The sequence below is a fragment of the Lissotriton vulgaris genome, chromosome 6 (genome assembly GCF_964263255.1).
Source record: "Lissotriton vulgaris chromosome 6, aLisVul1.2, whole genome shotgun sequence".
Lineage (NCBI taxonomy): Eukaryota > Metazoa > Chordata > Amphibia > Caudata > Salamandridae > Lissotriton > Lissotriton vulgaris.
The window spans coordinates 408,415,071-408,427,886 of NC_141694.1; the positions used below are offsets into that span (position 1 = coordinate 408,415,071).

At 47.5% G+C, this 12,816-nt stretch overlaps 2 protein-coding genes across 2 annotated transcripts in view; one reads left to right on the top strand and one right to left on the bottom strand.

The window, feature by feature from the left end:
- The window catches only part of ANGPT2 (angiopoietin 2), a 177,655-nt gene extending 169,688 nt beyond the window's left edge, over window positions 1-7,967 (bottom strand). The window contains exon 1 of the mRNA XM_086926416.1: window positions 7,045-7,967. Within this exon, the coding sequence (XP_086782542.1) occupies window positions 7,045-7,344 (300 nt within the window). The 5' untranslated portion in view covers window positions 7,345-7,967. The remainder of the gene's footprint in view (window positions 1-7,044) is intronic.
- MCPH1 (microcephalin 1) overlaps window positions 1-12,816 on the top strand; it is a 1,506,891-nt gene that overhangs the window by 1,107,937 nt on the left and 386,138 nt on the right. The window lies entirely within an intron of this gene.

Sequence of the window (12,816 nt, forward strand, 5' to 3'; positions counted from 1 at the left end):
GCTCTTGTTTGTGGAAGGTTAATTCATTGTGATGTAGTTTTCTTTAAAGTGGTGCATCTTCAACTCTTTTCAGAATTGGAGCAGCACTGGTAGATACAGGAATGCTGTTCTAGATTCTGCTGCCTGTTTTTTCTTTTTTACACCACTTAGTCTGCATTCTTATGGTGTCCTGGCTGCAGGTGTGCCAAGAGCCACCAGAGATGGCGAGCTTGTCTTCATGATTAGTGAGGGTGTTGGTCAAATACCACATACATAAATAAGTACCTTGCACACATTGAACCACAAGATTTCGGAATTAATCGTATTGGAACCCCCCTCCTTATGCATAGGCTTGTCTCCTTACTTTGGCAAACATCTATTGATTTTTTTATGCTTTGCTTTAGCTGTCTGCAAAAAAGGTAGCCTGGCTGATGAGAGGTGATACCCTAAAACTGGTCCCAGAATGCTGTTTCCGGTCCAGGGAGGACCTGGCTTTGCAGTTCAGGCTGGACTGTTCCCATGTGGCACAGGGTCAAGACTGATTTGCCTATGGCTGGGTCTAAACTGGGGTGGCATGGTGAGCTAAAGAAAAATGGATTTAACCCAGATCTATTGACTGGGGGTGAATGTTTGATTTGCTCTGCATTCCATCCATCATCTATGTGTCTTTTGCTTTCTCGCCCTAAGTGCGCCGGTCATGCCCAGCCGTGGGTGCCCGGCTCACTGGATTCAAGCTAGCCTGGCTGATTAGGGGTGATGCACCGAAACCGGTCACAGGATGCTTGTTTCCAGTCCAGGGAGGACCTGGCTTGGCAGTTCGGGCTGGACTGTTCCCATGAGGCACAGGGTCAAGACTGATTTACATATGACTGGGTCTAAACTAGGGTAGCATGGTGTGCAAAAGAACGATGGATTTAACCCAGATCTATTGACTGTGGGTGAATGTTTGATTTGCTCTGCATTCCATCTGTCATCTGTGTGTCTTTTGATTTCTCGCCCTAAGTGCGCTGAGTATGCCCAGACGAAGATACCGGGCTGACTGTGTCACTGGATTCAAACTAGCCTGGCTGATTAGGGCTGAAGCCCTGTAACCGGTCCCAGGATGCTTATTTCCGGTCCAGGGAGGACCTGGCTTGGCAGTTCGGTCTGGACTGTTCCCATGAGGCACAGGGTCAAGACTGATTTGCATATAGCTGGCCCTAAACTGTAGTGGCATGGTGAGCAAAAGAATGATGGATTTAACCCACATCTATTGACTAGGGGTGAACGTTTGATTTGCTCTGCATTCCGTCCATCATCTGTATGTCTTTTTTTTGGCTGTCTTGCAGATTTCATGTCAACAGAACACACAATATATAATAAACAGATGTTTTGAGTCAGTCTTCTTTCACCCATGGCTTGTTTGTTTGAGCTTGCTTTAGGTATTGGTTTCATAGGCTATCTGTTATGCATTGGAATGTTGGAGGTGTGTACATTTTCTGAAAAGATGATTTGGTAAAAAGTAGTCCTTTTTAGCACTCATTCATTCAGCCGTAACCATGTTCTATGATGATGGCTGACCTGTGAACCCAGGCTGCCTGCTGCCACCTTGGCTTTGACCTTCAACCCAGATTTTGCTTTCTCTTTTCCAGTGCGGATTGCTATCCTGCGTTAAAGTGCCTTGCTGTCCTTTGGTTTCAATGTTGGGTGCGCAGCAGCAGATAGTTGACCTCCAACTATGATGCATGTGGGTGGTGCCACTGCATGCTCTGGCAGCCCGGAACATACCAGCAAATTGATCCAAAGTAGTCCCTGGAAGCTTTTCTCCTGCTGAGTGCCTACCATATACAAACTACCTGTCCCTGCAGTGCTTAATTTGAACCAGTGGTTTCCGGTGCTCAGCTCTGGCACTTAATTGTCAGCATCAGCAATAGTGACAGTCCAACACATGGTGGCGCTGTCTGTTTAATTTTCAGGTGATTCCTTCCACTGCTGGGTGGACAAGTTGCAATATCTAGTTGAGTCCTCAAAATGCTTAGGAGCCATTCAGGTTCATAGCGCCAAATGCCAATATGGCTTTATGTAGGCAAAGGGTGCCCCATAACACCTAGAAAATTGGGGCAAACACAAAAACATCTAAAATTCCAAATTGGGGATAGATATGTGTTACTTCTATTCAGACCTGGGGGTCAAGATTTAATTATGGTCCTCGTGGCTTCCTAAGGTTTCCCAGTTTTATCTTTCAATGGTGCCAATGCTTGTTATCCTGCTTTCCCCTTCACTTGTCTCTCAAGGCTCTACTTGAATTTTCGTTTACGTTTTCTGTACCTGATTTTTAAGATTTACATCACTTATATGCTAAGGTTTCCTCCACAAGGCTCGTTATGCTTATGTTTCCCTCACTTCCCCCAAGCTTCTCCTCACAAACCCACAGCTTCCCTTTCTTGCCCCTGAAATTTTCCCTCATTTCTCAACCATCAGTTTGTTCCCTAACATATCATTCATGAGTTCCTCTCTTTTCAGGTGTGTTTGATGGAGGTTTCTCTTGCTCGTTTCTCAGTGTTTCCCTCCCTTGCATTTGAAGGTGCCAGGCTGGCAATGTCTCACCTCATATCTCCCGCTGTATTACTCCCACAGCTTCTGTGGGCTCCCGGTGCCTCGGAGGCGACCCCTGATTTCAGGCTAGAGATGTGTGTGTGTTGTTTGTTGTGCTTTGGATGTGAAACGTGGCGATCTCTTTTAAATCTGAGCTCAAATCCAATCCAGTGGTAGAAGTGGGCGAGATCGGAAAGGGCACGGCATGCCCCTACTTAAAAAAAAAAATTTCAGTCCGTTCCCCTACTTCTTTCTTTCAAAAAAGCATCCCGGGACGGCAAGAATAGTCCAAAAAACGACAACTTTTTCTGTCAGCTTCCAGGGGCGGCTCACACTTCTCTGTTGAACTCCAGAGGCTGCAGCAGACCCTCCCTGAGCTCTCACAGACTGAGGGCATGCCCATTGTCATTCTGATTGAGGCTGGTTATCCCCTTTGGAATGACAATGCGCCGGCTCCAGCCTTTAGCATATCATGCTGAGTTAGTGATTACAGAGGAGCTTTCCCCAGACAGAGTACTGTGGGGAACATGCCACCATGTGAAATTTGTCAATTTATACACAGATTGAACTGGGCAAGAGCAATGAAGGGATAGAAGAGGAGACAGGAAAGGAAAGGTGATAGGCGGGAGAAGTGACCGGGCAGGAGAAGTAATGTGCAGGAGAAGTGATGGGGTAGGAGAAGTGACAGGGCAGGAGAAGTGACAGGGCAGAAGAAGTGACTGGGCAGGAGCGGTGAATGGGTAGGAGCAGTGAATGGGTAGGAGCGGTGGACGGGGCAGGAGCGGTGGACTGGGCAGGAGCGTTGATGGGGCAGGAGCGTTGACAGGGCAGGAGAACTGACGGGCAGGAGAAGTGACGGGGCAGGAGAAGTGTCTGGGCAGGAGCAGTGATTGAGCAGGAGCAGGAGTGCTGAATGGGTAGGAGCAGTGAACGGGCAGGGGCGGTGAACGGGCAGGAGCAGTGAACGGGCAGGAGCGGTGAATGGTCAGGAGCGGTGAATGGGCATGAGCAGTGACGAGACAGGAGCAGTGATGGGGCAAGAGAGGCAACAGGAAAGGAGAGGTGACTGGGCAGGAGAGGTGACTGGGCAGGAGAGGTGACTGGGCAGGAGAGGTGACGGGCAGGAGCAGTGAACGGCAGGAACAGTGACGGGGCAGGAGCGGTGATGGGGCAGGAGCGGTGACAGGGCAGGAGCGGTGACGGGGCAGGAGCGGTGACTGGGCAGGAGCGGTGACTGGGCAGGAGCGGTGACGGGGCAGGAGCGGTGACGGGACAGGAGCAGTGAACTGGCAGAAGCGGTGACGTGGCAGGAGCGATGATGGGGCAGGAGCTGTGACGGGGCAAAAGCAGTGAAGGGACAGGAGCGTGATGGGGCAGGAGCGTGACGGGGCAGGAGCGGTGACGGGGCAGGAGCGGTGACTGGGCAGGAGCAATGATGGGGCAGGAACAGTGACTGGACAGGAGCAGTGACTGGGCAAGAGAGGCAACAGGAAAGGAGAGGTGACTGGGCAGGAGAGGTGCCCGGGCAGGAGAGGTGCCCGGGCAGGAGAGGTGACAAGGCAGGACTGGTGACCAGGCAGGAGTGGTGACAGGGCAGGAGCGGTGACATGGCAGGGGCAGTGACGGTGCAGGAGAAGTGACTGGGCAGGAGTGGTGAATGGGTAGGAGCGGTGAATGGGCAGGAGTGGTGGACGGGGCAGGAGCGGCGGATCGGGCAGGAGCGGCGGATCGGGCAGGAGCGGTAGACGGGGCAGGAGCGGTAGACGGGGCAGGAGCGGTAGACGGGGCAGGAGCGGTGACGGGGCAGGAGCGTTGACGGGGCAGGAGAGTTGACGGGGCAGGAGAGTTGACAGGGCAGGAGAAGTGACAGGCAGGAGAAATGACGGGCAGGAGAAGTGACGGGGTAGGAGAAGTGACTGGGAAGGAGAAGTGACTGGGCAGGAGAAGTGACTGGGCAGGAGAAGTGACTGGGCAGGAGAAGTGACGGGCAGGAGAAGTGATGGGGCAGGAGAAGTGACGGGGCAGGAGAAGGGACTGGGCGGGAGCAGTGATTGGGCAGGAGCAGTGATTAGGCATGAGCAGGAGTGGTGAATGGGTAGGAGCAGTGAACGGGCAGGAGCGGTGAACGGGCAGGAGCGGTGAACAGGCAGGAGCGGTGAACGGGCAGCAGCTGTGAACGGGACGGGGAAATGACAGGGAAGGAGCAATGATGGGGTTAGAGAAGTGACTTGTACTTATGTTCCTTGCCTATTTATTCATATACTATTGCATGACATCCACTGATGTGTCTGCAAAGCATACCTGTTGCCCCGAATTGTTGTCCTGAATTTTGACCCCTTGTCCTGAATTTTTACACTCACCATCCTGAATTTGCGCCCATGCCATTGTTCCTGCTTATATTTCGCACGCTTTACATAAACCTGTATTCCCTATGAGTATTTGCTTTTTCCTGAATTAAACCTCAAATAAACATGTTTATCTAAATAACGTTATAAACTGTAACTGGTCAGTGAAATGCTAAAGGTACTAAAAATTGGTATGTTTTGTGATTTCTAGCCACATCCCTGACTCCGCCCACTGATCCAATCTTTGGTTATTCTCGCCCCCCCCCCCCCCCCCGATTCTCCACCCACAGTTCCCCTACTTTTTATTCCCCACTTCGACCACTGATCCAATCTGATCATTTTGTCACAAACAGTTGCAGAATCACAAAAAGAAACATCTCTAGTTATGTAAACACTAACTTTTCCTTGACATGTATTAACTTGTGCTCGCTGACATGTAGTTCTGGAACATTCTCGGCATGGCCCGTTGCTACTGTAACTATTTAAAAGCTTTTACCTCATTGCCTCCCCTCCGATGCTGCTGTGTGTTTGGCCCTGTGTCCCTGCTCCAGTGACGGGTGTGGAGGGTGCGGAGATCTCGTTCAGATACTCACTCGACCTGCGAGGAATGTACACCTTGTTTTGAGTTACGCACGCAGAATGCAGTCCTTGCAGCCGGCATAGGGGCGGAGGGGACAGCGTGCGCAAGTGTCTCAGCTCAGTCCCAATAGCGTGTTTGTTTCTGCAGTCGCAATGTCAACTGGAGAGGTGTTAACAAAGGAAGCCGGCGGCACGTGCAGATATGGACGAGACGAGAGTGAGGGGGGGGGAGCACTTGGAAGTTTGAAAGCACGCAGTGACGCTGTGTCAATATTTGGGGACGTGCTGGAAAACAATGCAGCGTCATCTTCCCTATTTCAAATATGCTGGCAACTTTGTCAAACTCTCCCTGACGTTGTGCAATGTTTTTAGGTTTTCAAATGTTCTCTTTTCACCGTTCATTTTTATCGAAGGCTTAAAGCCAGGTGATAATAACCACCGCCTCCCTTATTCTAGGCTTTCGAGCCGTTGCTAGCACAGTTTGTACGACCCTGCGTATTTAAACATGTACATGATGGATCCGGTGGCGGAACAGAGGTTTTTAGACATGGTATTCAGTGTACAGCACATATTCCATCTTTAAAACCTACATGCTGCCTAGAACAAAACATTTAATACTAGTCAACGTCGAATTCCACTTCTGTATTCTGAAGGAGGGGGGGGGGGGGGGCTGTAAAAAGACCCACAGGATTTGCTTGGACGAATGAGAAAGTGATCAACTGGAGAAAACTGTTGAGTCCGGTAGTCCTGTCACCCAAGCATGCGCTTTTCATCTGTAGGAAACCGCGCTACTGACTTCTGAAAGGATTACTCTCGACTGACAGTTTGTTTGAGGATTATTCCAAGATCCCCAAAACCTTGTGAGACATAAATACATCTCACTTTCATTTGGGGATGCTGACACCGTAGTTGGGCTGTGCTAATCCCGAGACCGGTTCCTATAGGAAGGCATGCTTGGGAGTCTACGGAGGCAGCGTGAAAACATATTCGCAACATTATTACGAACATAAAAGTGCATATTGTCTGGTGACATTGGTTCTTAATATCAATTAAATATGCTCAATGAAATCGAATTACGCCCAGCGAAAAAAAATCCTTGCTTAAACGTGGACAAATCGGCTCGACTTTGCCTGGGAATGCGCAGCACAACATTGCACAGAAGAGCTGTCCTTACAGGGTTGCCCATTTTAGTAAAACAGAAACCATAACTATTACACAACTTTGCCTCTGCGAAATCGCATCTCTTGGCTGCCGCCCTGGGTAACTGAGAAAATCAAAATGCTCCTCTGGACTGCAATGGGATCGCCTCCTTAGTGAATCTGCAGCACCCCCTAAAAATGTCACCTGTGCTGGAGGACACCCTGTAAAACACCTGTACGTGGCCCGCCAGCCAGCGGGTGAAGAGACAGAGCTAACAGAGTGCTGTACTTGTCCAGACCAGTGCCCGTACCAGTCAGTACCTGCTCATTCGAAGCACTGGTCCGGGCCGATGCACCTCACTGGGACCGGCAGCAGGGGCCCTACATCAACCCACCCGACCCACTGTGAGCCTCGCCTCCCCGCCTACCTTGAGCAGCCACTGCGTGTTGTTCTCCATGATGCTCTCCAGCAGCTGCAGCCGCTGCACCGACTCCTCGTGCTCCGCGGGGGAGTCCCTCTGCACGGCATTGCTGGCCCCGTAGGCTGAGTCCGAGGAGGGCGGCGGGCAGGGCTCCAGTTCGGGCAGCAGGAAGGTGTAGCTGCAGGAGCCGTGCTGCACCTGGTACTGCTTCCGGCCCGCAGGCGCCGGGCCCCGGCCGCGGAGCGCGCTGTAGCCTGCGCAGAGCCCCGGGAGGCAGCCCGTGAGCCACAGCAGCCCCGGCCACATGCTGCCCGCCGCGGACACTGGCAGCGCGCTGCGACGGAGTGCTGTTGCGGCGTCTATTCCCGCGGGTGCAGTGACCCTCTTCCGCGGGTGTAGTGAATCTCTTCCGCGGGTGTAGTGAAACTCTCCCGCGGGTGTAGTGAATCTCTTCCGCGGGTGTAGTGAATCTCCTCCGCGGGTGCAGTGAATCTCCTCCGCGGGTGCAGTGAATATCTGTCCTCGGGTCCAGTGAATATCTGTCCGCGGGTGCAGTGAATATCTGTCCGCGGGTGCAGTGAATATCTGTCCGCGGGTGCAGTGAATCTCCTCCGCGAAGCTCTGGTGCAGCAGCCTTTCCCCGCGGGTGCGCCGGTGCAGGGAGCACCTTTGTTGCAGCTAGTGTATGCCCGCAGGAGCGCTGGTGTGAGGAGCCTGATCCGCGGATGCGCCGGCTACTCTCCTGGACCGCCGCGCAGCGTTCCTGGTTACAGCTCCTGGATCTTTGTAATAGTTTAATTCCCAGTGTGAGATTGCACAAAGTTACGGGCGCACTTCAGATTTTCAGGTGATCGCAGCGCAGACTGTCCGGGGTATGTCTGTCCTCTCTGCTCGCCGATGTCCAGCTCGGAGTGTGTCCAGCCCCGTCTGCGCTCCCGTCATCCAGGGACAGTCAATGAAGCCCGCGCTCCTCCTCCTCGCGCCCGGCCACTATCTTCCTGCGCTGGGGGAGGAGGTGGCGGGGGACTCCAGTGCTGTTTCAGGGGCTCTCCCAGCAACCCCACCCCCATAAACACTGCACATCAACTCCACCCCACCCCTCACCAAGAAAGCGTTGCGCGGGCAGTGACACTGCAAGCTTGTATCCTGGGGGATGCTGTCCCTATTCAGGCTAAAGCCTAATAATTCTGTAAGACACAGGAGTGTCAGGGGGCTCGCGCCACAGTCTGCAGGAGGGCGCCATCATTTTGTTACAGTGGTGGATTCGCTGTCTTGTTTGGGTTTTGTCTCTGCCCGCACTGTGGGACAGTGCGGTGGCTCGGGCCACCTCTGCTATGGTCTATGGGACTTGCAGAACTGACTGGGAGGAAGACTGGACCACAGAGGTATTCTAAGCAGCGATGGGAAGAGAGGGGACTACGGATATTTTTTAAGGGACCTGGAGATTTCGTGACTGATTGTCTTTCGGAAGCTCTGCACATACACCTCGTCAGTGTCACCTTGCCCCCAAGGGCAAAGGGGGGCAGGGCTATAGCCCGAGAGAGCACACCTGCCCCGCCTGTGTGTGGTCACTTGTGCTGTTGGAGCGACCCTGGTGATGGAAAGCTGTGCGCTGCAGTCATGCGAGTGTTAGAAGGCGCTACTGCATCGAACTGGACGCAACGCTAACCTGTCTTACAACAACGTGGGAAAAAGTTCATTTGAGTTTTACAAACTCTTTTTTTTTTATTAGCAACACAAGAATCAACAGTATACAAAAATGAGTCAAATTAAAATAAATAATCTAGACGTCTACAAGGTTAACGTTAGGTTGGCATTAGATCATTTGACAAATTTCTTGTTAGATCCAAACAAAATATATACATGTATCTTGACACATATAAAACAGAAGACAGTAATGATCTAGATTAAACATGATTTTTTAAACTAAAATATGAGAGACCTCCAGATCTTATTGAATTTAGCTAGAGATTTAGTACCCCTAAGCCTAGCCATTCCATACTATGAATTTCATTAAGGACAGACCACCATTCCATTATATGTGGGGGTTTAGGGGAGATCCAAGCGCGAGCAATTATAAGTTTAGCACAAGTTACCATAATAGTAAATAAGGATTTGTGTTGGATATTCCTACCATTAGTGTCTAACATAACTAACGCAGAATCTAAGGGGGGTATATTCCCTAATTTCAGTGTTATTATAGTCTGAAAGGATGTCCAAAATTCTGAAAGTTTAGGGCAGGTGTAAAATATGTGCACCAAATCTGCTGCAACCAACGCACATTTGGGGCACTTAGTTCGTGCACTATATATGCTATTCGAGGCCCATTTGGTTATTCTTTCTGGGGTATGGTAAAGCATACAGGTTATTTTAAATTGCAGCAATCTTAAACTTGACGATGAGACCAAATTATTAATATTACGTAGAGATGAACTTATTACAGCCAGAGTAATATTGGTCCCTAACATCCTGTTCCACTTCTCTGATATTATATTGCAGTCTATGTTTCTATAAGTGTTGAGAGATTTATAACAACCACTAATTAATGATTTAGTTTCCTGTGAATAGAAATTATCCCATATGCTTGAATCAGAAATATTCTTTAGTTTCATTTTTCGAGAAAAAAAGTCGAATAGCTGCAGGTACTTGAACTTCGTAGAGTCAGGGATATTATATAGTATTTTAAGTGTTTCAAAACTTAGGAGCCCTTGTGCTCCGTACAAATCCCCTAACTTTTTTATTCCATGTGTTCCCCATATGTTAGTTAATCCATCGTTGAATATTCCCGGTAAGCCGGGGTTTCCCCACAAAATCAAATTAGGATGGAAAAAATTCACGTTACAGAAGGCCTGGATATTACGCCAAATTTTAACTAGATCCCTCGCTATCTTAAAACGAACTCTTTTGTAATAGTTGGGGTCATTAATTCTCCATAAGAACATTTTTGCATCTAGATCAAACATAAATGTAAGGAAATAAGGTTGCTTTTCTGTACCTTCAGAGTTAATTAAGTATCGTAAGCGTCCAACGAATGCTGCCCAGAAGTACAACTTAAAGTCCGGGAAGTTCAACCCTCCCATATCGATAGCGCCTTTTAATAGTGTCATCGATCTGCGGGCTTTGCGATATCCCCAAATGAAACTACTGAATACCCCGTCTAATTTTTTAAAAAAGGAATTGCATAATGCCAAGGGAATAGAATGAAAAAAGTACAGAAATTTAGGTAAAATTATCATACGAATCAAGTTGATTCTGCCAATGATATTTAAAAAAAGTTTATGCCATTTTTTTAGCAAAATTATAGTATTTTTAACTAGGTCATCGTAATTTAGTTTAATTAGATCCTTAATATTTGCAGATAGTTTAACCCCTAAGTAAGTAGCTGCCGAACACAGTCCAATAGTTAGTCCTTCTGGTTTGTAATTAGCAATTATTTGGGTTTTGTTTAGATTTAATTTATAGCCAGAGACGTCTCCAAATCTATTGGCTTCTAGTATGATGCCCTGCATCGCCTCACCGATATCGGTTGAATATATGGCGACGTCGTCAGCATAAGCTGTAAGATTCAATAAGTGAGGACCGAACTTAAAAGGGATAATAAGTGGTTGTATTCGTAAAGCGTAAAGAAATGGTTCTATTGATAAGGCAAATAAGAGAGGTGATAGGGCACACCCCTGGCGGGTTCCCCGAGCAATAGTAAACTAAGCTGATAATAGACCAGCATAGCTGATCCTAGCCATGGGATTATCATACAGTGACTGTATCCAGTTCAGAAATGTGCCCCCAAAACCAAGACCAGTCATAACTAGCCACAGGTAATCCCACCCCACTCGGTCAAAAGCCTTTTCTGCGTCGAGCATAATCATACCGAGTGGGGTGGATTCCTTTTCAGCAATATCAAAGGCTGTGACAGCCAGATTGATATGTGCAGTGGTATCCCTACCAATTACAAACCCATGCTGATTTGGGCTTAATATTTTCGGTATTATCGGGGCTAATCGAGTGGCTAACACTTTAGCAAATATTTTAGCATAAGCGTTAATTAGCGAGATGGGGCGGTACGAACCGCACTGATCAGGTGATTTTCCCTTTTTTAAAAAAAAGACTAGTTTTACCTTATTCCAGGATTTCGGGGCTACCTTGTTTTCCCTAATATAATTAATAACTTGGGAGAGGAGAGGTATAAGTTCCTCGGCACACCCCTTATAAATTTCTAGTGGGATCATATCTTCTCCGGATGCCTTTCCAGCTGGTAAGGAGGAGATGGCCTTTCTTATTTCACATGGACTAATGGGATTAGATAGTTGTTCCAACTCAAGGGAGTCAGGTTTCTCCTGAAAATCGTCCAGATATTTCTGAATATCCACCTCTGTCGGTTGATTTTCTGGAGTGTATAGTTTTTTATAGAATGCAGCAAAATGTTCTAAAATTTGATTGGGTTGATCAATTATATTATTATTAGGGCCCTTTAAATTCTTGATCAGAGTATTAGCTCGTTCATCAGCTATTTTATAGGCTAATAACTTTCCGACTTTATCGCCGCTCTCATACTGTGTCACTTGAAATTTGTGTAGTTTAATGCTACTTGCATCCCAGAAGATGGTTTTTAGGGCAGATTTCAGTCGTCCTAATTGTAGTTCCAATTCTGTTATATTCGTGGCTTGTCGACGAAGAGCCTCCGCTAGTAACAGTTCAGTAGAAAGTATATCGTTAACCAACGCTCTGTCCTTTTTAAACCGCTCGGAATTTTGATGAAATAAAAATTGCTGGGTAAAACCCCGGATACTCGCCTTACAAGAGTCCCATACCATTAAACATGTTGTGGAGTTAAGATTAATCTTGATAAAGTCTGCAATATGTAGCTTGAGTTGTGAAATAAATAAGATATTGGTGAATAAGTGCCTGGGAAATGAAAATGTTCGGGGTGTTATATAGCTCTTTTCAGTATCAAAAGTAAATAAAATAGGGTTATGATCTGAATTAATTCTGGGGCAAAGTTCGATGGTGCTATTTCTCATTACTCTATCTGATGCCCAGACCATATCGATGCGTGAGCAGAGCTTTTGAGAGGCAGAGTAGTATGTAAACCCAGGTGTTTTAGGAAAGGCAGCTCGCCAGACATCTTTAATGTTATGAATGCGTCCTATTTCAAGGATAGCAGCTCGTGTTTTCCGCATTCTATAATTTACATTGCCCCTTGTAGTATCAATCTTGTAGTCTATTATGCAGTTAAAATCACCCATGATGATTAATTCGCCTGCCCACTGCAATAATTCCATATTCAACTGATCAAAAATGTAAGCATCATCAAAATTTGACCCATAAACTATGCAAAAAACATATTTCATTTTTTCCACCATTAATTGAACGATAGCCCACCTCCCTTTTTTTTATCACAAACACTCTTCTCAACTTCTAGCTTAACCCGTTTATCTTTCAAAATAGCAACCCCCCTTATAGATGCATTGAATTTCGAACAAATTATCACCTCAAGCCCCAAATATCCCAAGATTTTTCTATCAGCATAGGCAACATGTGTCTCAGATAGGAAAACCAAATTGGGCTTATACAGAGCTATTTCTTCCCGGACTAAACGTCTTTTCCTTTTACTATTCAGGCCAGCAACGTTCCAAGCCAAACATTTTATTCGAAGCATTTTAGAATAGAAAAAATTATAACATGTATTTTGCCAGTCCTAACATTCCATGACATTACTATATTTGATACATAACTCCTTAAGTGCTCTAGAATTTGAGTTTCATTTTCTTGTGTTGCTTT